The sequence below is a fragment of the Aythya ferina genome, assembly GCF_964211825.1.
Source record: "Aythya ferina genome assembly, chromosome: 2".
NCBI classification, from domain to species: Eukaryota; Metazoa; Chordata; class Aves; order Anseriformes; family Anatidae; genus Aythya; species Aythya ferina.
This window is the reverse complement of record NC_140297.1, coordinates 138,441,515-138,468,464: the sequence shown is the minus strand read 5'-3', so window position 1 is coordinate 138,468,464 and position 26,950 is coordinate 138,441,515. Positions and strand designations below refer to the sequence as shown.

General features: G+C 39.3%; 1 protein-coding gene and 1 long non-coding RNA gene across 10 annotated transcripts in view; one reads left to right on the top strand and one right to left on the bottom strand.

Moving 5' to 3' along the window:
- VPS13B (vacuolar protein sorting 13 homolog B) overlaps positions 1–21,386 on the bottom strand; it is a 459,486-nt gene extending 438,100 nt beyond the window's left edge. For 7 of the 9 annotated variants that reach the window (XM_084510475.1, XM_084510471.1, XM_084510472.1 and 4 more), the window contains exons 1-3: positions 21,239–21,386; positions 20,018–20,195; positions 15,104–15,247 (exon numbers count right to left, since the gene is read on the bottom strand). In XM_084510475.1, coding sequence (XP_084366601.1) covers positions 15,104–15,247; positions 20,018–20,164 — 291 coding nt within the window. In that variant the 5' untranslated portion in view covers positions 20,165–20,195; positions 21,239–21,386. Of the gene's footprint in view, positions 1–8,264; positions 8,396–15,103; positions 15,248–20,017; positions 20,196–21,238 lie in introns of those variants that run through there. The other 2 variants (XM_084510477.1, XM_084510478.1) reach the window with 2 other exon arrangements.
- A 114-nt stretch (positions 21,387–21,500) lies between these two features.
- LOC311432237 lies at positions 21,501–24,473 on the top strand. Its single transcript, XR_014689910.1, has 2 exons — positions 21,501–22,354; positions 22,995–24,473. It is a non-coding gene; the product is annotated as an uncharacterized lncRNA (long non-coding RNA).
- The last annotated feature ends 2,477 nt before the right edge of the window (positions 24,474–26,950 follow it).

Genomic DNA, 26,950 nt, shown 5'->3' with positions numbered 1-26,950 from the left:
TACTCACGTGGTCTGAATTTTTGGGTAGACCTGTGTGGTGCCAGCAGATGATCCTTACTGGGTTCCCTTCCCGCTCGGGATATTCTATGATTCCATGATACATTTCAAGCTTTTATTGAAAATATTTGTGAATGAAATATCTCCCATCAATAAGGCATTTACATAAAGTTTTCCAGAAGAATGATTCATACATGTACAAAAGGGTAAAGCAGCTTTGTGCTATTCATCCCCCAATTAGGGGCAATGCAATAGAAAATATATCAAAAATGAAGGATTGAAGGAGTGCAGGTTCAAGTATTCTGTGCTCTTTAGACCTTTGCCTTTTGACAGATGGCCCAGCTAGGCACCAACTGGCCCAGAGCAGATCACTGCCTGGGTAAATGAAACCAAGTGAAGATCCTCAGTAAGCCAACAGGATGGCCTCAGAGCATGGTTTCCTATCAGCTCAGAGGCAGAGTCAATGAAAAACATGTAAATGGAAGGGGGGGGGGGGGGGGAAAGGTGTCAGGAGGAAGGCTTTCAGATTTCTCAGTGGAGCAATCAAGTTTGTTCTCCAAAGAAATAAATATTTACAGTTGAAGTCTAACTCCAACTGTTAAATAAATAAACATAAACTAAGATGCGTGAGACAACTGGATGGTTCAGGATACTGCTAGCAGCATCACACAATTTCCCCGAGGTTCTGTGGGCTGTTTAAAGGTAAGATGGTGATTTTTGTTTACAAGAGTGTGCACGATTAAAATTGAACATTTGCCTATTCTACTGGCAAAAAACACAGTTTACTGGAGCAAAGTTTATCCTTGTTCAAAGGTGCTGAAAATAAAACACAACCTGTGTCACTTGTGCATCAGATTTACTTATCAGGAGCCACTGCTTCAGTGCGGGTATTCTGAGGTAAGTCACAAGTCATAAATTAACTTTTTCTGCTTAAATTCAGTAACTGTATCTAATAAATTATACTTGAGTCACACCCTTTCAGAGCAAACACCGCTCTTTCCAAGGAGAACAAGCTATAATTTCAGAGTACACTCTGTACTTTGAAAAATTAAGAGTATTTCTTGTCTTTCAGAATTTAAAGAAGCCTTTACCAAAGGTGGATAAATGACTGTTTTTTTCCACTACAAAGTCTGTAATCATGCCTATCCTGAAATAGGTTTTGCTATAATGAGGAGCTAAAATACATTCCAACAAATTTAACTACACTTTAATCTATCAACCTATGAGGAAAAACTACTTCCTCTCTAAGGAAATATTTTTAAATGCATTACCTCACCTCATTCCCTGTTAAGCCATACCAATCCAAACTCTTCACCCAACTGCATGAAACAAAGCTGGATTGTAGGGTCTTGATTTTGATGTCAGCTGGACTGGGACAAACCTGGAATTACTCCAAAGTAAATCAGTTGAGGTATTCCACATCTATGCCAGGGAAAGGGGAATCAGAATCTAACCCTAGACTTCTAGGAATTACGCCAAAGATGATACAGTAATCCCTTCACCCTGCACCTTGAAATGAAGACACTGTCTATTGGCATTGTATTTCCTTGCTGTAGTAGGTCAAGGGGAAAAAAAAAAAGTTAACTAAAACCAGTAATGGTATGAGGATTACTCATAATCTTTCTACTTTATACTCCTCCATCTACATAGGGGAACGGTTTCACTGTACTTCATAAACAGAAATACACATTAGTATTGACATTTGTCTCAATAAACCTATTTCCTGGAATATAAATATGTGAGGAGGTTTTGGTATCCAAGTTTCAACTCTGACATGTACTTGTCCATTTGCAGAATTAAAATAAACATTTTTAAAATAATAAGCTTTTGTTGATAAAACTTGCCAGCTGAAAGTAGAAAGCAAGGAATCTAATCTCATGTTCTTTATTCTATAACCTTGAAAAGATGGTCTGCTCTGCAATGTGATTCTGTAGTGATGGCATCGCAGCAATCACCATCTCTGCTCCTGTGCAAATGGGTTCCTTTCCAGAACTCAACAGCACCTACCACAGCATCAACAATTACTGATTCCCCAAATTAACCACAGCAATAAAAGAAAACCAAAACAACCTTTTCTAGCTCAGGCATCACCTCCAACAGTACACCTAACAACTTCATTCTGAAAGCAGTTGGTGTAAGTCTGTAACTTGGCTTTAAATTTGAAATTCAGCTACATCAGTGATGTACCAGCCAGCTTCCAACTCTCAGACCTTATTAGTCCCCACTGGAAGCAAAAAACAGACCATGGCAAGGAGGAATCACAATGCTGGCTGGCTAACACATGCCAGTTTGAGCAGTTACCTGCCCAGACAATCCCACAAGACAGTTTCTCATACACAGAATCTCTGCATCATGCTCTTTGCTGTCTTGGTATACAGACCCCCAACACACAAAAACAATGAAGTGGCATTTGTATTACGTTTCCAAGTGTAGGCAGTCAGGATATTTCTAAATTTCCAAAATTATTACATATCGATGCATGTATTTTAGGCAAGACGTCGTTTTATTACCCTACTAATTTTGATGTAATATACTTGTACATGAAAAGCAGTATCTGAGGATATTAAACTCAGAAGCATGTCATGTTTTATTCCAACTAGACACTCTGAAGCAATTCCTAAGTTGCTCAACTACTAGTTTCCTTAAGTTTATGCAAAAACGCAATAGTTTATTAAACTCTCTACTGTACCTTGACACATGACCTGCTAAGGCAGGCATTCTTTTGAAGGTTAAGTAGTATCTTCAAGGGGTTGTATTTCAGGAGTAAGTTTCCAGAAGCTCAGAGTGAACAACCAGCAGCCTCATCATCTTCTGAAGGTACAGGTAGGTTTGATGAAGTGTTCTCCAACATGAGCACTCAGTTTTATTACTTATTAAACTTATATACATACACACACGTCTCCATTTGTACTCATACATATCCCAGAGACAGTAAATCATTTAACACAAGTGATCTCATCTGAAATATATTAGCATATGCAAATCACTATTGTTGGTGGGAGGTATTAATAGCTTCAATTACTAATCTGTTGACAATTTTTTATTTTAATTTTTAGAAGCAGATGGTATTAATCTGCATTTACTGAAAGCAATTTTCCTGAGCTTGCACTCATTCTACCACAACGCTGAGATCCACACTCTGAAGTTCTAGAAGCCAAGTTGCAATGGTCACCCCTGCATTAGCTCTGATGCCTGATTTACTGGACCATCCCTTACCTTACTAAGATTATGGCTTGCTACATGTAATTCCCTCAATTCTCTAGCATCACAACAAATTCAGAGGAAAAAAAAAAAAGTTCTGGATGTTACCCTAGCTGGTACTGGAACAAACCTACTCTTTAGGTTTCAACAAGGCACTTTCTAACTCGTGCTTTGCCAAGAGTTCAACCTAACATTTTAACTAAACACTCAGCCTGGGGTCTGCAGTTTTCTAGTGATTACAGAATATGTGAACGTGGTCCATGAAATGACAGAAAAAAAAAAGGGGGGGGGGTTGGTGTTGATTTGAAGGAAAGAAGGAAGTTAAATATATGTTGATGACCATTCAGGTGGACATACATGACAGTGCCTGCCCATGGAACAGTCAGAAACTGGTCCTTTGTTGCTATCATCACCTTCTTAAAGCGTGGAATAACAGTAGGATTATAAATTTATAGAGCAACTGTTAACCTATGTAGTATGTTCTATTTACATTTCTTGTCCCAGTTGTTCCTCCTAAACATCATGCAATAATGAAAACTAGTCAGGTGGAAAGCTACCATAAATACATGTGTGTAAAACATATTTATCTATGTATGTATACAGGACTAGCTTTCTACATCAAGGCATTACAACAGATAAGCAGGTCTGCTGCTTCCTTACTTCCCAAGTAACATGAATGAGCAAGGAAATCTAAAGCAACCAAGTAGGAAATAGAGAAGTGCAGTTTCAAATGAGTAAAAGCAGCACTATACCAACTTCCTCTGAAATCAAAACAATACCATTCTCACCCTCCATGCGGGCAACACCATCAGACTGTCAACTTGTGAACTACTTCCCAGGTGAAGTGGGAATAACTACAACAAAAATGAGATAGATTTCTTTGACACGTAACATCTGCACTAAGAGAAACAGCAGTAAAGTGAGATTGTATTGCAGGAGAATTTACATACAGAGATGAGCACAAAAACATGATCACACAGAGAAAAGCAAAGCACCTGCTTTTGGTTAAAATAAATAATATTGTTGTTAACATTGGCATTTGACATAGGTTTGTAAGTTTTCATATGCATGACTAATGAGAAATGTGTGTATTTGTGGTCAAGCACTTGTACTGGTTGTTGCTGTCCTGTATTTATTTACATGGAACAGAACTTGCCACTGGCAAGTTACAGACAAATGCTAGGATCAATTTTAGAGAATGTGGTGGAAGCAAAAATAAAAGAGGAGGGCATGGAGATGGATATGAAAGAACTGTGTAAAAATTGCTATTACTTGTAACCCACTTGCAAACAATACAATATTATCAGCAATATGCATCTTTCCTCAACTCTGAAATGGAAAAATGCTTCAGCCAAGACATACTCACAGTATAGTTTGAAGCTTCTACATCAGCACAACTCTACTCCTAATACACTCCTGTTCCAAGGAAAGACTTACAGATTGATTTCTACCTACAGAGATCTTATTTTTGTGGTAGCCCATATGCAAGAAGCTCCTCACATTTCAATTTTCAGCAAGTAAAAATAATTATTTTCCATCAACAGTGATAGTTAACCTTCCTGACCAGGGCTCCCAGCTAACTTATCATACATAATAGAAAATAAAAAACAAAAACCTCAGCCACCAAGCATAGGAAAGTTCATACGTTCAAATGCACTTACATGTATTAAAGCATTAAAACATTAAATGTGTACAATCCGTATCTATGCATAAGTACATTTCTGTCCTGGAATTTAAAGGACAATTGAACTGCTGGGGTTTTTTGGAGAACAATGGCAAGACATTTGGGGAAAAAATAAAGTAGGCTTGCCGAAGAGGAAGCAATACATCTACCACCACAAAATATACAACATATCTTAGAAGTCAATTAATCAGTCTAAGCCAATATACCAAAATAACATAAACCAAATCTTAAATTCTAAATATCTAAATTAAAAAGAAGAAAGGCCACAAGAAGCCCAGTTCATATCCTTAAGACAAATCAACTATGAGCATAGTAAAAGGTATGAAGCACATGAATTATGCCAAGGTGGTTAGGGGACCTGAGGTCTTAAGCCTCATCAAAACCCTGATGACTGGCCAGCATCACTACACTGGAAGAAAGTTGTTTTTAAAATCAGTCCTCCATCAGCATAGCAGCTACAAGGCAATAAATCAGCTTTACTGTTACCAGTACTGTGCTACAATGATCGTCTCTCAAATCATTTTTTACAAACTGAAGCAAACCACCTGTTTAGAAAGAGGTAGTCCAGGGAAGCAGAAGGAACAAGACAACAGGAATATTAGGACTGGTCTTCTGAGAATTGAAACGAAGAAAATTCTTGCTTTAGGTTCCTACAGTACACAGCAGCAGAAAACAAACAGCAGCAGCAACAGCAGCAGATAGCTATTCATGATAATGAGACCATGCCTTAAGCTTTATCTGCATAAAGGATATAATATCAACTACACTAACTCATGCCTAAGAAAGAAAATTAATGATGAAAATCCAAAGTGCAACTGAACCACTTAGTTGTGCCCATTACCTTCTTTCTAAGTCACTGCGATCTTCATACATCTACAGTTCTTCAATTTTACCTTGAAGGTTTCTTCTTCACAGATACCTTCACAGCAGAATGATCTGCTATTTATACAGAGTTTGAGACACTGCGCTAAGTAGGACAGCAGTAGCAATTTGCTGTCTCCTGTCCATGCCAAATGGCTAGATGAGAAGTACAGGTATTTGTCTGTAGCATTACTCGACCTGCCTGACTACCAGACAGATTTCCTTTTTCTCATAGCCTGAGAAATATTGCATTATGAGAGAGCAATTTCAGACTGTTTGTGGAGTGTTTGCTACTTCAGCTATTTTAAAAACAAATGGAGTGATAAAAAGCTGTCATTCTGAAAGCTTATATTCTGCTTCCCTGGCACTTAAACTTTTTCTGAACCCTTAGGTATGAAGCAAAGCAAAATTTACCAGTCTCACAAAACAGTAGAGGAAGGTGCTTTTACAAAGGAAGGGGGGAAAAAAAAGTGCTTCTGTCATGTTCATAATTAGACACTTCATTAAGTGAGTGTCACAGACATGCTAACCATGAAAAGCAGTGAAGTAGGCATTAAATGTGGATAAGACATAAGACTTTCCAAACCTAGAAAGCCAAAGCAACTTCAGAGAACTGACTCTATTAACAACCCAACAGTTCTCCATCAGATGATCAGCAGCAGATGAAGTGATCCTGGAGTCAAATTTCCTTTTGGTTGCAACCCAAAGGGACCCAGCTCATAATTCTGAGATCACTGCACAATGAGGGCACACTAAGTCTGGACAGCCAAATTTCTTCAAGAACTACAAACTTGATCTGATCTACAATACAAGGAGATAAAAAGTTCTTGTTCAGAAGACAATAGGCAAGCTAAAAAAAAAAAAAAAGGCAACATGTACTACTTAGTAAATGCTATTACCACAGCTGCTATGGTCACTAAAAGGAAAATTAACTACATGCTAAGCTCCTGGCAGCTTCCTTGTCTTCAATGCATACACTAAAACAGAGCCACGGCTTTGCTTTGTCTTGTCTTCATTACATTGAAATTTCACAAAGTGCATCTATCAAATATTATATATGTATATGTATATATAAAATATTGGTGTTAGACAATCTCAATACATTCCGTAATAACGACCAGGATGATTTTGACAATATTCCTCTTGAAATTAACTGTATTCAAAGCCTGAGCTCTTTCCTAAGAATAGAGCCCAAAATAAGTTTGACTGCTTTATGACGTGTCTTGTTTACATCTTCCACGTCCATCTGTACTGTCACGATAACACTGCAAAACATTACAAGCAGCACAAGGGTTGGTTTCACTGAGCGCTCACATACTCACTGTCCTGTTGTCCAGTGTTGGCCTGCTTAGAAAAGCATCCTCCTACTTAGATCCTTCTAACATAAACAGTCACATGTACTCTCAAAATACACATTTATTATGCCTTGTCCCTGTGGTATTCTCACAAACTAGTTACAGCACTGCTGCTGAAGATGTCACCCAGATGTGCTCAGGAAAGCCACCAGGAGTGCTTGCTATCAGAAGTCTTGCTGTTTAGCAAGAACACCTAAAAGCAAAGCTCGCTCATCCAGACTAAGCTAGAGTCTTAAGAAACGTGCCCACAGGCATCTCCAAACAAATTCAAAGCAGAGGCAATTTCTTCATTTGTAAACAGAATTACTGCAACTTAAAACGATACCTTATTTTTAAAGGGTTTTCATATGAAAGCGATTAGTGGGGAAAAAACTAGGTAAATTACATGGTCACTCTTGCTTGCTCAGCTAGAACATATGAATATTAATCCAGGTTTAAGCAAAGCTGTTCAGTATCCCCTCTTCAGCCACCCACTTGAAAACTCGCTTTTGATTAATTTACTCTGACACAGTCAAAAAGAAGGCACAGATATATATCTTTAGATCTATATTAATCTCCTTAACAGCAACCATGTGCTCAGTTTCACATGTTGTATAAGGCAGTACAAATTAAAATAACCTGATTACAAATCAAATAGGCCACGGGGAAGTGAGAACTTTATGCTGATGTTGTTTTTCCCAGCTGGGAAAAACAAAAATTCTCCATGTTCAGGGAAGTTTCATTTTCTTATCCCTGTATCTTTCCCTTTATTCCACAAATCCCACTGGAAGTGAATGTATTTAAAACTTTCACCACTTACATTGGCTTGCTGGTATTAAACTTTCTCAGTAAGGTTTTCCCGTAATTTTTCCTGGTTTTCATAGTACTTAAATGAAATTAAGACCAGTCATAATCTTGCCTGGTCATTATCCACATGGAAGTTCTCTAGAAGTGATAAACGATAAACTTAAGGGCCACCAAAAGAAAAATATGGACAGCCAATGTTAAGCAATCCTTTTACTGCCATACAAGAGTGTTCAGATCCAAAAGGAAATCATGGTTAACGTTACTAACAGCAGCTATAAATCTAAGAATTAATACAGAGATGTCTTCATCCACCATGAGTGCAAAGGAAGTGTGAAGAAAAGTTTAAGCTAATTCCAGTTGAAAGAGTTTCAGCTACTTACTTGGTCATATTGTCCTTTCCACATTCAAAGCTGAAGTAAAAGCACAGGAGTTGTTGCTTCTAGAAACAGCCCACTTCTCTCCTGTGCTTTATATACTGTTGAGCTAGGCCAGATAAAACAAGAACACAGCTGCTGCTCATCCTGCTTGATTTCTTTTTTGCCCCTTTCCCAGGTGATTGGTTGGGTGCCAGGTGGGCCTAATGGTATATAAGCCACAGGTGTCCCATCAGAGCTCTTTCTGCCTGAGCTGCTCTTTGGGGTAGGTGCTTTATTCTTCTTTCAGCCAGTTGCAGCGTTCTTCAGGTGGGTCAGAGTGTATGGGCTGATGTGTTTTGTTGTAGGAAACAACCCATTTGGTTAAGCACCATTTTGCCTTTGTAAATCCATGGTAATGACTCCTAGTCACCTTCTGGTCCTTCACATGCCCAGAAATGGTTTCTGAGTTCAATTGCTCTGTCACCTTCCCAGGAGCTGAGGGGAGGCTGACTGGCCTGTATTGTCCCAGGTTCTCCTTCTTGTCCTTCAGGAACCTCTCAGTCACCACAATCACTGCGATCTTTCAAAGATAATCAAGAGCAGCCTTACAATGGCATCAGCCAGCATCCCCAGCACTAGTGGGTGCATCTCATGAATGTTCATGAAGTCCCATTATGTCCAGTTTGTTTAAGTGTTCCCTAACCTGATCCTCCTCCACTGAGGAAGTACTTTTCCTCTCTGGTCTCAATGGCCTTGGGTTCCTGAAGGCCAGTCTTACAAGTAAATACTGAGGTCACGAAGACATCGAGTATTTCAGCTTTTTTTTTTTTTTTTTTAATGTCTTTTGTCACCAGGGCCTCTGTCCCACCCAGCAGGGTGCCCACATTTTCCCTTGTTTTCCTTCTGCAGTTTATGTACTTGTGGAATCCTTTTCTGTTGCACTTCACGTCCCCTGCCAGAATCAACCCCAAGCTGGCCTTACCTTTCCTAACCCCATCCCTGCATGATTAGACAACATCTGTACAGTCCTCCCAGGTCACCTGTACCTGCTTTCACCTCTTGTACACATCCATTTTTACATCAGAGTAAGGAGGTATCCTTGAATACCAACAACTCTTCTCTCCAGATCTGTATCCCAGGGGATTCTTCCATGCAAATCCCAACAGGTTAAAGCCTGCTCTCTGTAAGTTCAGGGTTGCAGCTGTGCTTTCTGCCCTGCTCTCTTCTCTCAGGTGCACAAAACTCACCACTTCATGGTCACTGCAGCCAAGACTGCCCCCAGTCTTCACGTCCTTGACTAATTTTTCCTTTCTTGTAAAAGGTCTATCGGAACACTTTTGTGTTAGGGGCTCTATTACTTCTCTCTGGAGGCGATTATCAGCGCTCTTCAGAAATATCCTAGATTGCTTGTGCCCTGCCGTATTATCCAGCCAGCACAAATATTGTTTGAAAGCCCCACTGAAGACCAGGGCTAGTAAACATGAGCTTCTCCAGGTGTCTGGACAAAGTTGAAGCTCAGGAAAGAGACTATTCCTTCCAACACATCACATAAAGGTTATAAGGGTTGTCTTTACACTTACAAAGACCTATAAGGCTCTCATTCCTCAACAATTTAAGTTTGGACCCTCTATGCTGGAAAGACAATCCCCAAATCAGTCACCTGAACAAAATTATGAAGATGGGAGGATGATGATGAAAAGATGCAAGAAGCAAGATAATGCTGGGAGGATACTAAGAAAGGTGAGAAAAATTAGAGTAATATTAGAGTAATGCACATTTGGGGGGAAAAAAAGCCATCCACCCTCTAACTAGCAGATCTAAGAAGGCATCTTTTCTCTTTTGTGCCAGAAAAAAAAAAGGTAGACCTGCATTCAAATTCACAACAGTCCTTCTTAAGTTTTTCACAGGGGTATTTTAGAGTCCATAAGGACAGTGAACAAGAGAGAAAACAGCTGTTTACGGAGTCCATCAACAGCAAGCCAACAGAAGCCAAGAACTGCTCTTTGAGGCAGTGATTTCACTCTTATTTTGTGCACCTGGCATTGCAAACTGGTGTTTGCATCTCAGTTAGGTGATGTCTATGAGGCCTTAAATTCTACATCAAATACCAGCATTGAAGACTTTCTCCAGAAATTGAAACTAAAACGTCTATTTTAACAATGTACATACACACAGGTTTCACAAATAGGTCAGCATGTGGTAGATATTCTGAATCAGTAAGAAAATGTTAAACCCTGTTTCAGAAAGAAAATGTGAAACCCTGTTTCAGAAAGAAAAATCAATCATCAGAAAGGACAGAAGTTAAATGGAAATAAAGATTTCTTTTTGGTTTAAGTGGGTCTCAATTCCTGCCTTGAACCACAAAGGCAGAGGAAAATTGTCTTTTTTTTTTTTTTTTTTAAGTCTGGTCTACACAAAGGAAACTTTTGTTAATTAAAAGCAATATAAAAAAAATCACTTTTTACTTCCATATACTTATTTGTTTGTGCACACAGAGAAACAGACAAAATCCTCCTTGTTATATTAAGCTATTAAATCACAAATAAAAGCAGCATGAATTGACACTGAATTTCACATCTGTTATTAATGTGAAATTATGGTTCAAGCAACACTAGCTGACAACATAGTTTGCATCCTGCAGGGCAGCCTTGATGTGCTCTTGACCTTACACTTTGCATGCAAATGTGAAACTTCACTATCACATTTACTGCTCTAAAGAGACATCACTATGAAAATGAGCAAGTACCAAATGAAAATATTTCGATAAAGACTTGGATTGAGCTCATACATAAGCAAAAGACGAGCAGAAAGGTGAACCACTAAAGGACTATCAGTCCTCTGATTTAAAGTCTTACCATATTTTTACTGCCACTGAACAGCATACACATACACTCCAACAGAAGAAAACACTGGTTGTCCATACAATCGCATTCAATTGAACTACTACAAGCAAGGTGAGAAGGGGAAAAAAATAACAAACCACCATTAAGGAGCTAGAGCTAGCTTTACCACCTAAGCAAACACGTTATAACTATAACCTCATCATCAAATACAAGCTTTCTGTCTTCCCTTTCAAAGTCCTTCATAACCTTTTTGCACACCCTATCTACCATCTCAATCATTTCCGAGTCAAGATCGATTTCTGCTTTCAGCATTCCTCGATGACAGTCTCTGCTGATTTTCAGATAAGAATGTGTCTGCTCTTCTGACAGCCACGCTTGCAAGCTGTTTCTCCAGTTTTCACAAAGTTATTAGATTCCCTCAAAACCTTCTTCGTAACGCCTTATGAAAGGAACAAGTGGTTAATTGTCTATATGCTGATCCAAACAACTACTTAGTTTTCCTGTGCCCATGTGAGTGTCTGTATCCAATTGTCTTCCCAACCTGGTAATTTGTTGCAGAATCATACAAGATCCTGAGTTGAAGGCACCCACAAGGATTATTAAGTCCAACTCCGAGCTTCACAGAGGACCTTGGGGCAGAGACATTTTTCATCATACACACTGACTGCTCCCTGATGCACTGTGTCCTGATTAAAGACAAGAATTCCAAAGCGAAGCAGTAACACAGATAATACATTTCTCCTTGAATCTCCTTGCCATCTGCATCATTTCCGAGACTAAAAACCACAAAATTCAAGGTTGAACAGAACGATTAGTCTTGTGGTTAGCTACAATGCTGTTAAGGTGAAGGAGACAGATGCAGACTTACCCTTTCCAATTAGCACAGACTGAATCTAAAGCCTCTGGTTTGGGCACAGAGTTATTGTGGCACAGGAGAGGAATGAGCAAAGAATTCCAAACAGATTTCAATTAAAAAAAAAAAAATGGGTAGGAAGAGTAGGAGAAGTAAAGCATTAGGAAGTCCAACAGGACAAAAAAGGCAACTGAAACTCTACTGTAGGGAACTGACCCAACTGAGGTTTGGCAAGGGGATTTCAATTCTAGATAAAGTTCTGGCATGCAAATAATTACAACAATATAATACAGGAACTTCAACTACCCTCTGAAACAATACCTAACAGTCACAAGGAACTCTCTCATAGAAGTAATTACCATAACTAAGTGAATGCAAGTCAGAGTACAAGGTCAGAACTGCATTTAGGTCTGGAGGAACACACCTCAATCGTACTTACCAACACTTCTCAGGAATTTGGTGATGTAAATGGTCATGCTTAAAGCTCAGTGCTGCAGAAGAATACTCTCAGAAGCAATAAAACAAGCACAGTCGCACAAAGCTGGCAGACATCAAAACATAATGCAAAATGCCACACACCAAATTTGGACCGCACTAACGTTAACCAAATTTATAACCAAAAGAGGATGTTCAACCAAATACCTTATTCACTGCAAAGTTCTGTCCCTGATGCACTTAGGTTTTATCTTCTTATAAAGCAGCCATATTTATTTAACACTTCCACCAGTTATGAAAGTGGGAGTATTACCAGCAAAGAAGGAAAGAAAACACAGAAAGGGTGGGAAAAGCAGTGACCTTCAAGGATTTTCCAATTTTCAAATTTGCTAAAAGCATCACTAATTCCACACTGTGGGCTTTATAGACCACTTGCACAACAGCTCTGCTTAGAATATTACCATGAAACTAGAAGTTGAGCCAATATTGTCCATCTTACTGCCTACTCCAAACTTACCTAAATAAAGGAGACACTGCAATAGTATCAAAACCAAACAATAAAAAAGAAAACTGAACAATGAAACTGAACCAACAACGACATGGCATCAGTGAAACTAAAGCACAAACATAGAGAAGCATTTCCAAGAGACTAGCACTACCCAAAAAGACACAAAGGGAAAGATTTTCTTTGTCCACCAAAACCTATAAGGTTCAAGGCACAGTAATGTCAAACAATGCTGTGAACTATAATCCCCATACCTCTTCAAAACAAACACTCTTCGAAATAGCCCCTTTCCAAAGGAGGGTATACGTTATGCTAGAGTCTGAAACAGGATTTTTTGCTCAGGTGAATTTATACTTGTGCACATTAAAGGTTTTGCCTGAGGAAGGAGATGCAGAACTAAGCCAATAAACTATTGAGAACTGAACTTTCTTGCTATTTGTGCTATTTTCTGACATGAAGCTCTGGGCAGAACGGTTCTAGCTTCAGCTAAATTCTCCAAAAGTTATTTTGCTTCCATCTTCCACAGAAATATTCTATTTCATCCAATTTTTTTTTTCCATGTACTAATTACAAACATTTTTATGACAACTGGCCTTAGCCAACTGCACAGTCATACTGGAATTTACAACACAAGAATTTGTCAAAATATTTTCTTTTTAGAACAGTAATTTAAGAAATAAAATTCAAGCTGTCAACTTCTTAAACCATATCCTCAGAAAACAGCATAGAAGTATTTTCATTTACATTCTTATTAGTCAAAGATAATCCTGCTATGGCACAGATCCAAATTTTACTCTCCTGAGTGTACGTACCACTGAATAATTTGTCCAAATGTCAGTTGCAATTTTGAAAAATCCTTTCTTGCCCCTGAATCTTAAACATCTGTAACAAATACTTGTTTTGAGAGCGCCTTACATTCGTGACATTTGACCTTTTGCTGTATGCACCACAAAATTTAAGTTTCAAATACCACGCAAACCGGAAATCTGATCATTCCAGCAGTAGCCATCTGCATGGTCCAATATCAAATATTAGTTCTGGATTGCACAAAGTCATGGGTTACAGATCTTTTTCTGCAGCTTCTATAATTAATTTTAATTTGCTGCTTCTCAAACACATTTCTCAAAGAACATCTGGCCTCAAAATCTTACCGTAACATTGGAAAAGTACTTAGCATTTAGGTGTTGGTGTGCGTACCTGTGTATGTGCATGCATGCAACACAGATCAAGTATAACTACAGGACATAAGTATATGCTTTGCTGGTGGCATACCTAGGGCTAGAGATTTCTACTCCAGCAACAAAAGCATTTTACCTCTGGAACTGTGGAAAAAAAATTACAGGAAATATCAAACATAATAGAAAAGCGTACTGCTATGTTCTTGCTGGCTAATATCTAATTTTTGATGTTAAATGTTAATATAGCTCATTAAGCTTCTTACCAAATACCTGAGAGCTTTGCACAAATTGCAAGTTTCTTTTACAGGATACTTAATACAAGCAGAGAAACATGTTGAAATTAAAATGTGAACAAGGCTTACAAACAAAAAACACTTAAGGGTTCCCTAGAGTTAAAGTGCAACACTTACTAAAAAGACAAGTTCAAACGTTAACATACCCAAGTACCTTTTGTTGACAAAGTCACAAATACAACAAGATTGAGCCACTGCATGTTTGAGCTTTGCCATGTCAGAAGAAAATCTTTTCTAAGCATATGAAGCAGTCTAATGGACAAATTATTACAAGCAGCTAAACAAAAAGCCCTTTAACACCCTTACACGTAATCATTCCAAGCACATTATATTAATTAATACAATGTCAAAAGGTAAAAGAGTTACCCTCCCAAATCTTTAAAGCATTCCTTCAACACTAACTCATCTTTTGAGAAATGCCTCATGTCCAGTGGTGCCACACGTTGCGTTCTCAAGCAACCATCACTGTTTCCTGGAAGGGATGCTATATTGCTCTCACAACCCATTTGTTGTCAAGCAAAATGAAAATCATGGCAGAGCACTCTTAACACGGGTTTATACCTGAAAGAATACTGTTACAGCTAATACAGCATTAAAAATGCATATCAAGTAAGATACTAATCACGATGGGAATAACAATATTAGCCTCTGAGAAGATAACAAGGACTACAGCTTCACTTGCCTGATTCCTCAGATGGCTTAAAAGAAAGCGACCTATAGAAGCCAACCTCTAAATGTTAGAAAAACATTTCTTACCTGAGCCCCATCCTTCAATTTCAAGATACATTCCATTGTATTGATAGTGATGACAACTGGTTCCGATCCTAATTTTGTCCATGGCACATGAATCCGAAGTTCATGAATATGCCCACTTAGAAAAGTAAATGGTAGCTTCAGCTCCTAACAACAAAAGAAAAAGGGCGATCAATTAACTACTGAAATATATCAAAATTCAAGACACACTTGTAATTTATTACTTGTAACTTGAACCTTATTATTTTAAGGATCTAGCGCAAGACCTAAGTCAAAGGTTCTTCTCCCTCCCCAAATTAGCAGTGTGCCACTGAATTTGGCAGCTGGCCCAATAATTGCTCACACATTACAATTAGTCTGTTTTAAAGACTCATCTGGATTACTACGTCCTTGATAATAAAAGGTTTAAACCACCTCTTCCATGGAGCTACCACAAAATGTGTCACTATTCCAGAGATAAGTAGAAATGAACCAGGTGAAAGTACTTAAATTGATACCCAAACTGAATTATTCTGAGAACAACTTTGGAATTAAACATTGACAAAGCACTGACTTTTTCCAAAATATGTTACTATTTTGAGTTGTAAGAGCTCAGCTCTTAAGATTGGACACAGACGAAAACAAAGTCTATACGAAAGCCATGAGGTGCTAACAACGAAGAGTTTTAATAAGAAATACTAATGAGTTTTTGTTAGATACATGCTTATTTGGTCCCTTTATTTTATGTAAGTACAGTTTGTACTCTCATTCTAGTGTTATAATAAATTTAAAGGTTAGGGAAGAACACATACCCTGTCATGGACTCTTGGCTGCCACCTTGACTACGCCTACACAAGATCTCAATTTCAAGTCCTCATTACAAAACATGAGTTACAGACCTCCTCTTGAAACTAGTTGAAGAATCGTTAATTTGATTTCACAACGCGTTTCTTCATCTCTTTCACAAATACACTGGAAGATTTTAGCTAAAAGCCTCTCTCCTTAGGCAGAAAATCAACACAAATAAAATGTGAATCCAGACAGTTGCAGTTGAGCTACTGAAAACCAAGTACAGGGCAGTTTAGCTACAAACATCGCTGCACAGATAATATCAAAAATGAAAAGGTATCTTCTGTCCTGCAGCTTTGTGGGAGTCCAGAGAAATAAATGATCAGAAAAAATATGCAATCTAAAAAACATGCTGCAACTTAAGGAACAATGCTTTCATGACTCAAACAGCAAACTATTACTATTTATGATAATAGAAATAAATTCCCTTTCCTCACTCACAGATGCATAATTTTATATGTACCTCGGTACTACAATGTCTTTTTAGATCCTGATTTGTTTTCACACATGGAAGTTATGAATTTACTTCAAAGCCCATTCTACAACACATCTTCTTCTGGATGGATTTAACATATTCCCTTTTTTTTTTTTTCTAGCTAACTGCATGGTATTGAAAAAAATGAATGGAAGTCGGAATTCTTTCAAACTGAAGCAATGCAGCCAAAATGCATAGCGACACAGAACTTCTGCGTATTTACAAAACATAGTTCCTTTGTTTCAAAGGAATTTTGATACAAACAGTGTCTGACATTATCCTAATTGCACAAGCAAGTTTCCTTAGAGCAATGCAGAGAAATCTTTGTTGTGTTACTTCGGTAGACAATACAAAACAAATGTGTGCCAAATTTAGTAACTTGTTTATAATCCAACATAACAAAGACTGGTTTTATTTCTCTTCCTTTCCTGTGCAACCTTTCCCCTTTCATTAAGTACAGCATGAAATTCTGAATGTATTATTTGTACTTATGACAGATTAGGCCCTACCTTTCACATTTTACATTTACATCATATAAATCTTTCAAAAGTTATGACATGGCTGAAAACAAACTCATGGGCTTGACATGTAAATAACTGGCTGACATCACGCAAGACTGCAGACCAGATGATATTAATTCCCCTTGCTCTAAAATACAGGACTCTTCATAACTTTGGGGTCTAAGTACTGTTCCTGAGTGTCAGTGTTCAAATACCTCTTCTTCACATGGTGCTTCACAAGTAACACAGTGGCACATTGCTCAGGCACTTAAGATATTTTTACACCCTTATTTCCTTGAAGTTATTTTAAGTACATTATCATTTTTCATATTCATCTTTGCTATTTCTGAACACTTTCAGATGAAAACATTCCGTCATCATAGAAGTGTAACACTATAGTGAGGTTTGCTGGGTTTTCTACTGTGTGCGTGTTTAATCACACATGCTATCCCTGCAACACAATTTGAATCTGCATTGACACCTGAAACACAATCTTAATGAAGTCTTAACACAAACCATATTTTGCTCTGCTCCTTATTAATTTACAAGAGCAAAACACAGCATAGTGAAACAACATACATGACCCAAAATGTACTGACAGTTACTACTGTAACCAAGGGTTTAAAGACCCTACAGTCACATGCTGATTACATTTTTAATTAACTTTCAAAAACACTTCCACCAAGATAACAGACAGAATATGTGAGCTAGCTAAAATGTTTGAAGAACCTTTCCATCACTAAAGAATTATCAAGCTATTAACATGTATCTGGCAATTACAGTAACTTTGTACTGTTAATCTCAAAAATATCTTCAGAGATGCTAATTTTATTAGCTTTAATCTTCAACTAAAGATAATTATCATGAAAATAACTGAGGATTCAAAGAATGTCATAATTATGTCTGAAAGCCACATTGTAGCTAGAAGGTTGAGCCTGAGTGCTCAGCTTTCACTACAAAACTGGTATTGTCAAAAATACTGCCTGGTGGCAAATCAGGCAGGGGAGAAACAGACCCTAGAAGTTATTGTAAAGTTACTCCGAGAAGTTATATTCAATTTAGTTTCATGACTGCATATAAAATATACGCGTATATATCAAAAATATATTTTTTTCAGGTACTGAAATGTTCTCTCTTTGGGTCTGATAAATCTACATCAACAGCTATATCACAAAAGTGGTCTTGAGAAGCTGGAATCCTCTAACAACGTTCAATGTTCCCAAGTAAATTAACAAATACAGGTAACTTCTCATGATTGCAGCTTTTTACGGGAATTTCCTGCCAGCTGCAAAGGCTTAGGGATGTTGCATTATTACATACTCAAAAAAAGAAAAGTTTTGTTGAGCAGGAATCAAGCAGAATCCCTTCCAAAAAAAAAAAAAAAAAAAGGGAAAAAATAAGGGGAAAAAAAAGAGAAAGAACTAAAAATGAGAAAAAGGACATCCTAAATATGCTAAATATGCCTAAATATGCTAAATATTAAAAAAAAAAAAAACTGAGCTACACTTTGTATTTATTATACATTCACATCCCCAAAGCCAATAAGATTTGTGCATGGGTGCATAAAGCAGCACTTGCCTCTACAACAGCCAAGACAGCAGCAGATCACACTGGGTATTCATGGACCCAGCTGAAGCTAATACAGGCAAGGATGAGGCCAAGGTTTGATCATTTCTGAGAAACTACTTGAAAGTGAACGATAGAAGTGATGGCAGCAGACTCCTGTAATGCCAGGTAACATGCATGGCTTGATGTGTCCATCCCAAGTCACTGTTTGTTGTGAGGACAAACTCTGTCCCTACAGCAGCAGTACAGCACTGGGAGAGTTTACCCAAAGGAGGTTTTCACAACCCAGACTGGAGAACCCAAGATTCAACAGAAGAAAGCTGATCTCACATAATGCTGGTAAACAGCTCTGAGTGCTCCAAGCAGGAGGTTGGATCAGACAACCTCCAGAACTCCCTTCTGATCAATCCTCCTTCAATTCCCTAACATGCACATTAAAAAGGCTTTAAATATACACAGGAGGAACACATCATGCCAACTGCCATCTAGTATCCACACTAATTGTATGGGCAACCTGCACCAATAAAATGAGGAACTGAAAGGCATCTGCCTTGACAGAAAACACAAAGGGCACCAAATACTTGGAAGGATTAATTGGAAGGAAATTAATCCGGGTCTTTACAGAAACACTGACAATTTGACACAACCTCTTGAAAGGCTTGATCCTGTTCTGAAAGAGGATCAGAAATACTTCATCTTACTCTATTTAAAGAGAAGACACTGTCCTTGTCTTTTGCCTCTCTTCCATAGCTGTATTATCTGTATCTTCCATTAGTTTTTGCTTCCACTGTTTTATTTATCTCTCAGCCCCTTCATTTGGAATACAATTGGACACGGGGCTCTAGCTCAGACTTGCTACTCCATGTACAACAGCTTTATCTGTCTGACACACATCAACTGTCAACACAGATAAGCACAGAAGGAAGGAGTTCCTCAGCAAAGACTGACCTGGTTCATTTTAACTACAGGCTCCAAATTCTTCATCAATTGTTTTACTCGGTGAAGCTTTTCTTTTTAATGCTAAATTATGGAGCCTCAGGTTTAATCCACGTAAACTAGCTGACAAAATTCATCCCTCAATTACTCAGGCTTAGATACAACTGGAATGATTAAAACTGTAGCCATAAAACAATACAGAGAGCACAAATCTGTGTTTAGTTTGCATAATTAAAGAGGTCTTACTTGACTCTGTGACATTCTGAACTAGTTACTACATGCAATTGGTAAATATGACCGGCAAAGTGATTTAGTTAGATGTTTCTGTTGTTAAACAATGGTCACTGAAAGAATAAACACACACACAAAGAACCTCTCTCTTCACGCCCCCTTAGCTTGTAGAACATGAAAGGAATTACCATTCACCACTAAACAAATAGCATAGAATTAATGCAAGAGTAACTAAATGCAGGAAAAAGAGATCTGCATAAGAAGAAAAACAAGCAGTAAACGAACATTTACCTGTGCAGACCCACGTAAACTATTTGGTAAACTCCTTTGATTTTCCTGAAATCAAAGACACATAATGCAGCTCCTGTAAACAGAACATACCTGTTCAAGTACATCCAGCTTCAGTTCAAGTTTACTAAGCACAACATCTCCACCCCAGAGTGACAACTGGAGATCTGAAGGCTTCAAGTTCTTGATGTAGCGATTCACATAACTCATCAAAATGGGAGTTACATAGGACTCCAACATTCTGGAAGATTTCTGTGTTACGTGTCAGGCACTAGGAACAAAGACAAGACAATGAGATATTATTCACAAATCTGTCAGCATAACTTCCAATAAATTGACAACCACATTGCTTGGACACAGGAAGAAAATCTACCTCAAATTCTAAGCAAAGGATATGTATACAGACAGAGAACCACTGAATGGTTTTGGCTGGAAGGGACCTTAAAGACAATCCACTTCCAGCCCCCTGCCATAGCAGGGACACCTCCCACCAGCCCAGGTTGCCCAAAGCCCCATCCAGCCTGGCCTTGAGCACCTTCAGGGATGGGGCATCCACAGCTTCTCTGGGCAGCCTGTGCCAGGGCCTCACCACCCTCTGAGTGAAGAATTTCTTCCTAATATCTGACCTAAATCTCCCCTCTTTTAGCTTAAAGCCATTCCCCCTTGCCCTATCCCTACACCCCCTGACACAGAGTCCCTCCCCAGCTTTCCTGTAGCCCACTTTAGGCACTGTAAGGTCTCCCTGGGAGCCTTCTCTTCTCCAGGCTAAACAATTCCAACCATCTGCATACTTACACATAAAGATCAAACAGGTATCAAGATGAAAGCATATCTATTTGGGTTTACAAATTCCCAGCTCTCATATATATAAATACATATATATACACACATATATATACATATATGTGTGTGTATATATACATATATATATATACACACACACATATACACATATATATATAAAGGAGCTAATAACTAGGATGTTCACTACCCAAAAAACAGAAAGGGAGGGAAAGAGAGAGGATTTCAAGCACCCTCCCCTGCTTCCACACAAAACTTCCACAAGCCACAACTACAGCTACACCTATACAAACCCTACACCCCTAACCAACAAACACCCGTACTAAAACACCCCCGACCAACCCCTCACCGCTCCCACACCCCAACCAACGCGCACAGAGCCCGAACACCCCCCTGAAACCCCCGACACCCCAAACCCCCCTCACCCCAACGCCCCCCACCCTGCCCCCGGGCTACCCTAGCACCACCCCACACCCCCTCCCCGCAGCTTCGCGCTTCCCCAGGGACACGCACCCCTCCCCAGCGAGCCGGGGCACCCCCTGCAGCTCCCGTGCCGGCCGTGCCCGAGGCTGTGTGGGGCCGGGCGGCCGCCCCACAGCGGCTCGGTGCCCCCCCCGGGCCGGCCGGGCAGCGGGAGCCCTGCGCTCTGCGCGGCCGCCTCACGGCCGCTTCCTGGTTCCCCGCTCCGTGCGCTCCCTTCTATCGTCCGGGCCGGAAGGGTTTAAGGGGAGCACCGCGGCGAGGCCGGAAGTTGGGCGTGAAGGCGGGGGAGAGGTGTTTTTGCCAGGAGTTCCGCCCCGGTGTTGTGGGGTGGCAGCAGGCGTGTAGCTGGTTCGCAGCCTGTGTTAATAAAGATGTGTGTTTCCTTTATTGTTCCGTGTGGTGTTCTGCCTAGGCTCTAAGTTTCAGCACTGAACGTGAGGAGAAAATTGGCTTTCGGCGTGCCCAGAGCCGTGCTCGCAGAGGAAAACCCTCTGGGACAGCCCCAATTGGGAATGGGGATTAATGGGATCCCCATAGGCTCCCTGTGGGAAAGAGCAGGGGCTGATTTCTTCCAGGGTGGATGACTAATCTGTTAAAAAAATAAAAAATCTCCTACTTAGATTTTTAAAGAAGAGTCTGATATGCCCACTGAGTTTTACATTCCTTGTAGAAATACCAAATTTTGTGTATTTAACCTGCACAGTGTACTTCCATGTCTGGAAAACAAACAAACAAACAAACAAAAAAGTTGCAATGATGTGCAGTGTGGGGAGTGGGTTCATGTAAAGCAGGGCCCAAACAGTGAGGTCTCCAGTAGCACTGACTGCGGTACCAGTCCCTGTGTTGGAGTCTGTGGGAGCTAATCAAGGCCACTTCGTGATGAGTTAGCTGTCGACCCTGCCTACACATGCTGAGTTAATCATGGATCTATCCAGTTTTTCGATAAAGTCACCTCACTTGCTGTGCCATCTTTGCTCAAAAGTCACAGCCCATAAGGCAGTTTTCCCTCCAGAAACCTGAAGCGGTTTGGGCTGCTTTTACTCCTATGATGGTCACCACTTCCACAGCTCACGGTAGAGAAGTGTTGGGCAATTTTCAGCAGCTGTAACATGTCAACCTCTAAGAGATGCTAGCAGGCAGCTGAAGGTCAGAAATACTTTAACAACATCGGTGATGTTTCAATAAAAATATGGTCTCAGCTTGCAATTTCTCTAGTGCTAACATTCTTGAAGCGTTCCTTTTCATAACCGCTACGCATTTCTGTCCCTGTGCTGGAGTTGTGGGAGTGGTGAATTTACTGATAAAACTTTTTGGGAGTGTGTGTTGTGAGCCAGCTCAGTGAAATGATGTGTGTTAATGGAAGCAACCTCATTCATTGCACGACCTCCCTGTAGACTTGCATTGACACAGCAGAGGGATGTGCCAACAGATAAGTGTAATGCTGAAGCACACCCTAAGCATGCATCAAAAGCCTTCATATTCAACAGAAAAACATTCCTCTGTTCCTTTGTCCATTATGTGATTACTTTTGAATGACACATCCAATCAACGCTGGAATGTTTTCTGAAAGTTTGGAATTGAAGAACAACGCCCTATTTTGGTGAAAATCAGTAAACTAGAAGAAGAGTAGGGGAGACACGTAGTGTTCCTGGCAGCTGCTTGGCAGACCTAGCAGCTCTGAACAGCTCTGTAATTTTCCTGGCAGTTATTAGCATTTCATTATAACTACCTCCATCTCAGTTCCAGTTCCAGTATGTTGACGCCCTGAATAATTTATTTCCTACAGAAGAGAAAAGCACAAAAAACTGGGATCATGCAGGAATTGGTCTTTGACTCAAAGGAGATGGTGGCATGAAATGAAAGCAGCCGGAGAGTGTTCCCTGAAGAACAAAGACATGAGAGCTTGGGACACAGGGAATTTGCAGGTAATAGGTGGAGAAATTAACTTGGGCCCACTGAAGCAACAAAGGCATAGCATAGCTGCTGGAAATGTCAGCGTAGTGCAGCTGCCTGAACTAGCCCGATTTATTCAGTATTTCAGCAACCCAGTGAGACACACAGGTCAGGTACAACCTAAAAATGCATATTTAGTGACACACGCATCTTCATTCATATAGTGGATGGCTTGAGTAATTCTGATTCCATTAAAAATTGATATATTTAAAACTAGAGAGAGGGGAAGTGTGCACAAGATTGTGTAACATTTGGCCAGAAGCGTGAAGATAACAGGACTTCAGGGCAGTCCTCCAGAAACGTGTCTGTCTGCACAGGACTCTATCTTGATAAAAGAGACTGTAGGAGCGCTTCTAGCTTCAGTGTTGCTGCTGATATGTACATGTATGATTTGCCATTTTCTGCAACAGAGGCAGAGTAAATGAAACACGGAAGGGAAAAACAGAGTTCATAAGAAATGAGGAAAGATGAGGAAACACAGAGTATGAATAAGTGACTATCCCACTACCAGAAGGTGCAGAAGGGGAAAAACAAGGAAATTAGGCTTTTAAATAGCTTTAAAACAATAAAATGAAACAAGAATCAACCATGCAGCCAAATTAGTCCAATTCTACCTCTTTTGTTCACAAATTTAAAGCAGCCTTTTCTTTTGAGCATAGTTTTGCAAAGCCTCCTGCTATGACATTGGTGTTTGACAGCTGTTACGCTTCTAATAGCACAAGAGGTAGACGAGGTAGTCTCCCACCTTGGGTACATCAGGCAGCCAGGAGCAGTAGTGTCAGCAGAGGTTTTTTAAAGTAGATTTGCCCAGGCTGTCTGTAGTAATCTGAGGTTGCTGACAAGGAGGGCTGGGAGACAACCTGTGAGGAACTATGTTTTTACACAGGAAAAAAAAAACTTTCCAGTCCTCTATACTTTCTCTGTATCCTTTAGCTAATGTTGGATACTTTAATGGGGTTAACTTGATGGGCTGTCTGTGTCTGTCCTGGTGGACAGTCCTGCCTCTCCTGCTTCAGTGCCTTCAAGACAGCATCATGGATGCGAGCGGTTGGTCTCAGAAGCCATCAGTCTACCCATGTGTGAGAAGAAGTCTACTATTTTGTGATTATATCCCCCATAGACAAAAAGAGATTGACAGCATGAGAGAGTTGCTGACCATAAGCTGTGAAAGAAAGAAAAATTAGTTGGGCTTCTTCCTTGTCTCCTGTTCTGGGTGCTAACACATGGACTAGTTAATTTGTAATGTTTCCTGGTGGTTTCTTTTTGTGCTTTTGCTGCAATGATATTAAATTTTGTCCTGTTTCACTGGGAATTTGCTGAGCTCATTGCTATACTGACTAAAATTACATACTTTCTAATATTTTTCAGGCTTTTAAAAATTACACCAACAAAAGCAAGCAATACAAATCAAATCTGTTTCTCTGTTAGAGTTACCCTGCTTACTCGTACTGTCACATATCCAATTATTGCATCATATGTAGCCTTCAAAAAGTGGGAAACAAATCATTGCCCCACTGTTTATATTGCTCTGAAATTACTTTCAAATTCACCAAAATGCACACAGATTTGGCATTTGGGGAAAAATTATCTTTTATTAAATTTGCACATACACTTTCGTCATGATCTGAATGTTAGGTATATTACAGATTGAAAGGTGCAGAAAATTGTCTATTGTAAGCTTAATTTGCTCTTCTATTTCCTAAATTTTGCCTGAAAATTATACTTAAAAAGACATTCAGATATAGACTTAAGGTAAGTGGTTTTGGTTTTGGTTTTGGTTTTTTTCCAAGCATTAAGATCAATTAACTGAATTATGGGATTTTTAAAATGAAAAATTAAAGCTCAAAAAGAAAAAAGCTGTTTTTAAAATAAATTTAGAATTTGTAGCTATGATATGAGTGTGAGTCTGTTGAGATGGTGAAATCCAAACTAAGTAAAACTAGAAAGTGTTCATTTACTGTACTAAATTCACAAGGTTCTGGAAAAAAGTAGCTTCCGATATATAATCCCAGCTCACTGCTGCCTCAACTGGCTTTTTAGAAGATCACATATCCCAATACACTCTTAATATGTTAAAATTCCTTTACAGATGAAGGGCAAAAGGCTGAGCATGCTGGGGAGTGAGACACGTTTACAGAGTAAACAGAGAGTTTACAGAGAGTGCTAACCTGTCTCGAGGTTTTTGCTAGCTTCTCCAGTTTTCCCTGTTATTGAGTGCTCACTCTGTCTTAAATGGGGAAACATCTCACAGATTAGGAGACATTTCTTCTCAGAAAGAGCAGTCAGGCATTGGGACGGGTTGCCCAGGGAGGTGGTGGAGTCACCATCCCTGGAGGTGTTCAAGGAAGGGTTGGACGTGGTGCTTGGGGACATGGTTCAGTGGGTGACATTGGTGGTAGGGGGATGGTTGGACCAGGTTGTCTTGGGGGTCTTTTCCAACCTTAATGATTCTGTGGTTCTGTGGTTCTAAAGTCCCTCTTCAAAAGTGTGTGCAATGGTCTAACAACCAACTTAACCAGCATGAGCATTGCTGGTGTGCAAAGGGTCTGGTGTGGACAGCTGGGCTACACTCAGGTATAAGGATTTAACTATGGTAACTGGGGTTTTAAAAAATAGACTGGATGCATAAATTCTTTTTACATACATTCAGGTTGCTTTTGGAACTGCTAGCCCTCCGATATAGAGGCTATATTGTTTCTGCAGAGCACTGAACTTCTATTCACATACCAGAGTGAAGGAAAGATATGATAGGGAACCTGAACTGAAGACAGCGGGAGCATACAAGCAATGCAGTTTTGGTCTTCTGGGAGTGTAATTTCCAGGTAAATCCTAGGAGACATGCATGCACATCCAGATCAGGAGAGTTAAATCTTTAAAGTCTTCTGAAAGGTTTTGTTGGATCAGTAACAAAGGAGAACGATTACCTGTGCTTCAGTAGTGCAGTTTTAGGGTATATAAAGCAATTTGACCCGTTTAGAAACGCTTAAAGAGTTTGTGTGTCCTTTGGGTCTAAAGAGATCTCTTTGAATTCTACACCTAATTATGGAACACATCAAAAAAAGCCAACCAAGAAGATATTATTCTTGGTTCCAATATATGAAATGTGTATTTGACAATGGTAAATGTATCTGTGAAGAAACATGTAATTTATTGCTGCCTCCAGGCATGAGGAGATTTATGCACTAAATGTTTCACACAGGTTTTTGCTTGACTATTGCTGTACTGTTCATGCAAAACACATGTACTTGTAATGACAACTTCTAGCATACATTGTGTTGGAATAGCCCTGCTTTTCAAGAGTTAAATGGCCACTGTTCTTTGTTATTAATGGATTTCTATTTCAATCTCTACAGATATAGAACTACAAATACTACAGATATAGAAATTTGTATTTGTTTATTTACATGTACAAATAATTAGAAATAAATACAAAATGCATAAATACAAGTACCATCCTATTACTGCATTTTTCCTTTAAAAACATTATGTATTATCAAAAGATAAAAAGTAAATGGCAGCTTTATTTTGTGTCACCAGGTGGTTCTTTAGAGGATGAAGATAGAAATGGCAAAGCTCAGGAATGTGTTTGGTTTGAATTATGCTAAAATCCAGTTGTTTCATTATTTATTGGCAAAATCGGTGTCTCAATGAAGCTGTGGCACTCTGTGATGTCCTTTGTCCTGCAGCTGAAGCCAGGAGCATTTCTGCAGAGCTGATACCTGTTCCAAAGTTTCTTCTTTATGTAAATGAAGACATGCTTAGGCTTGATTTGAATATTGTAGCGCTGAT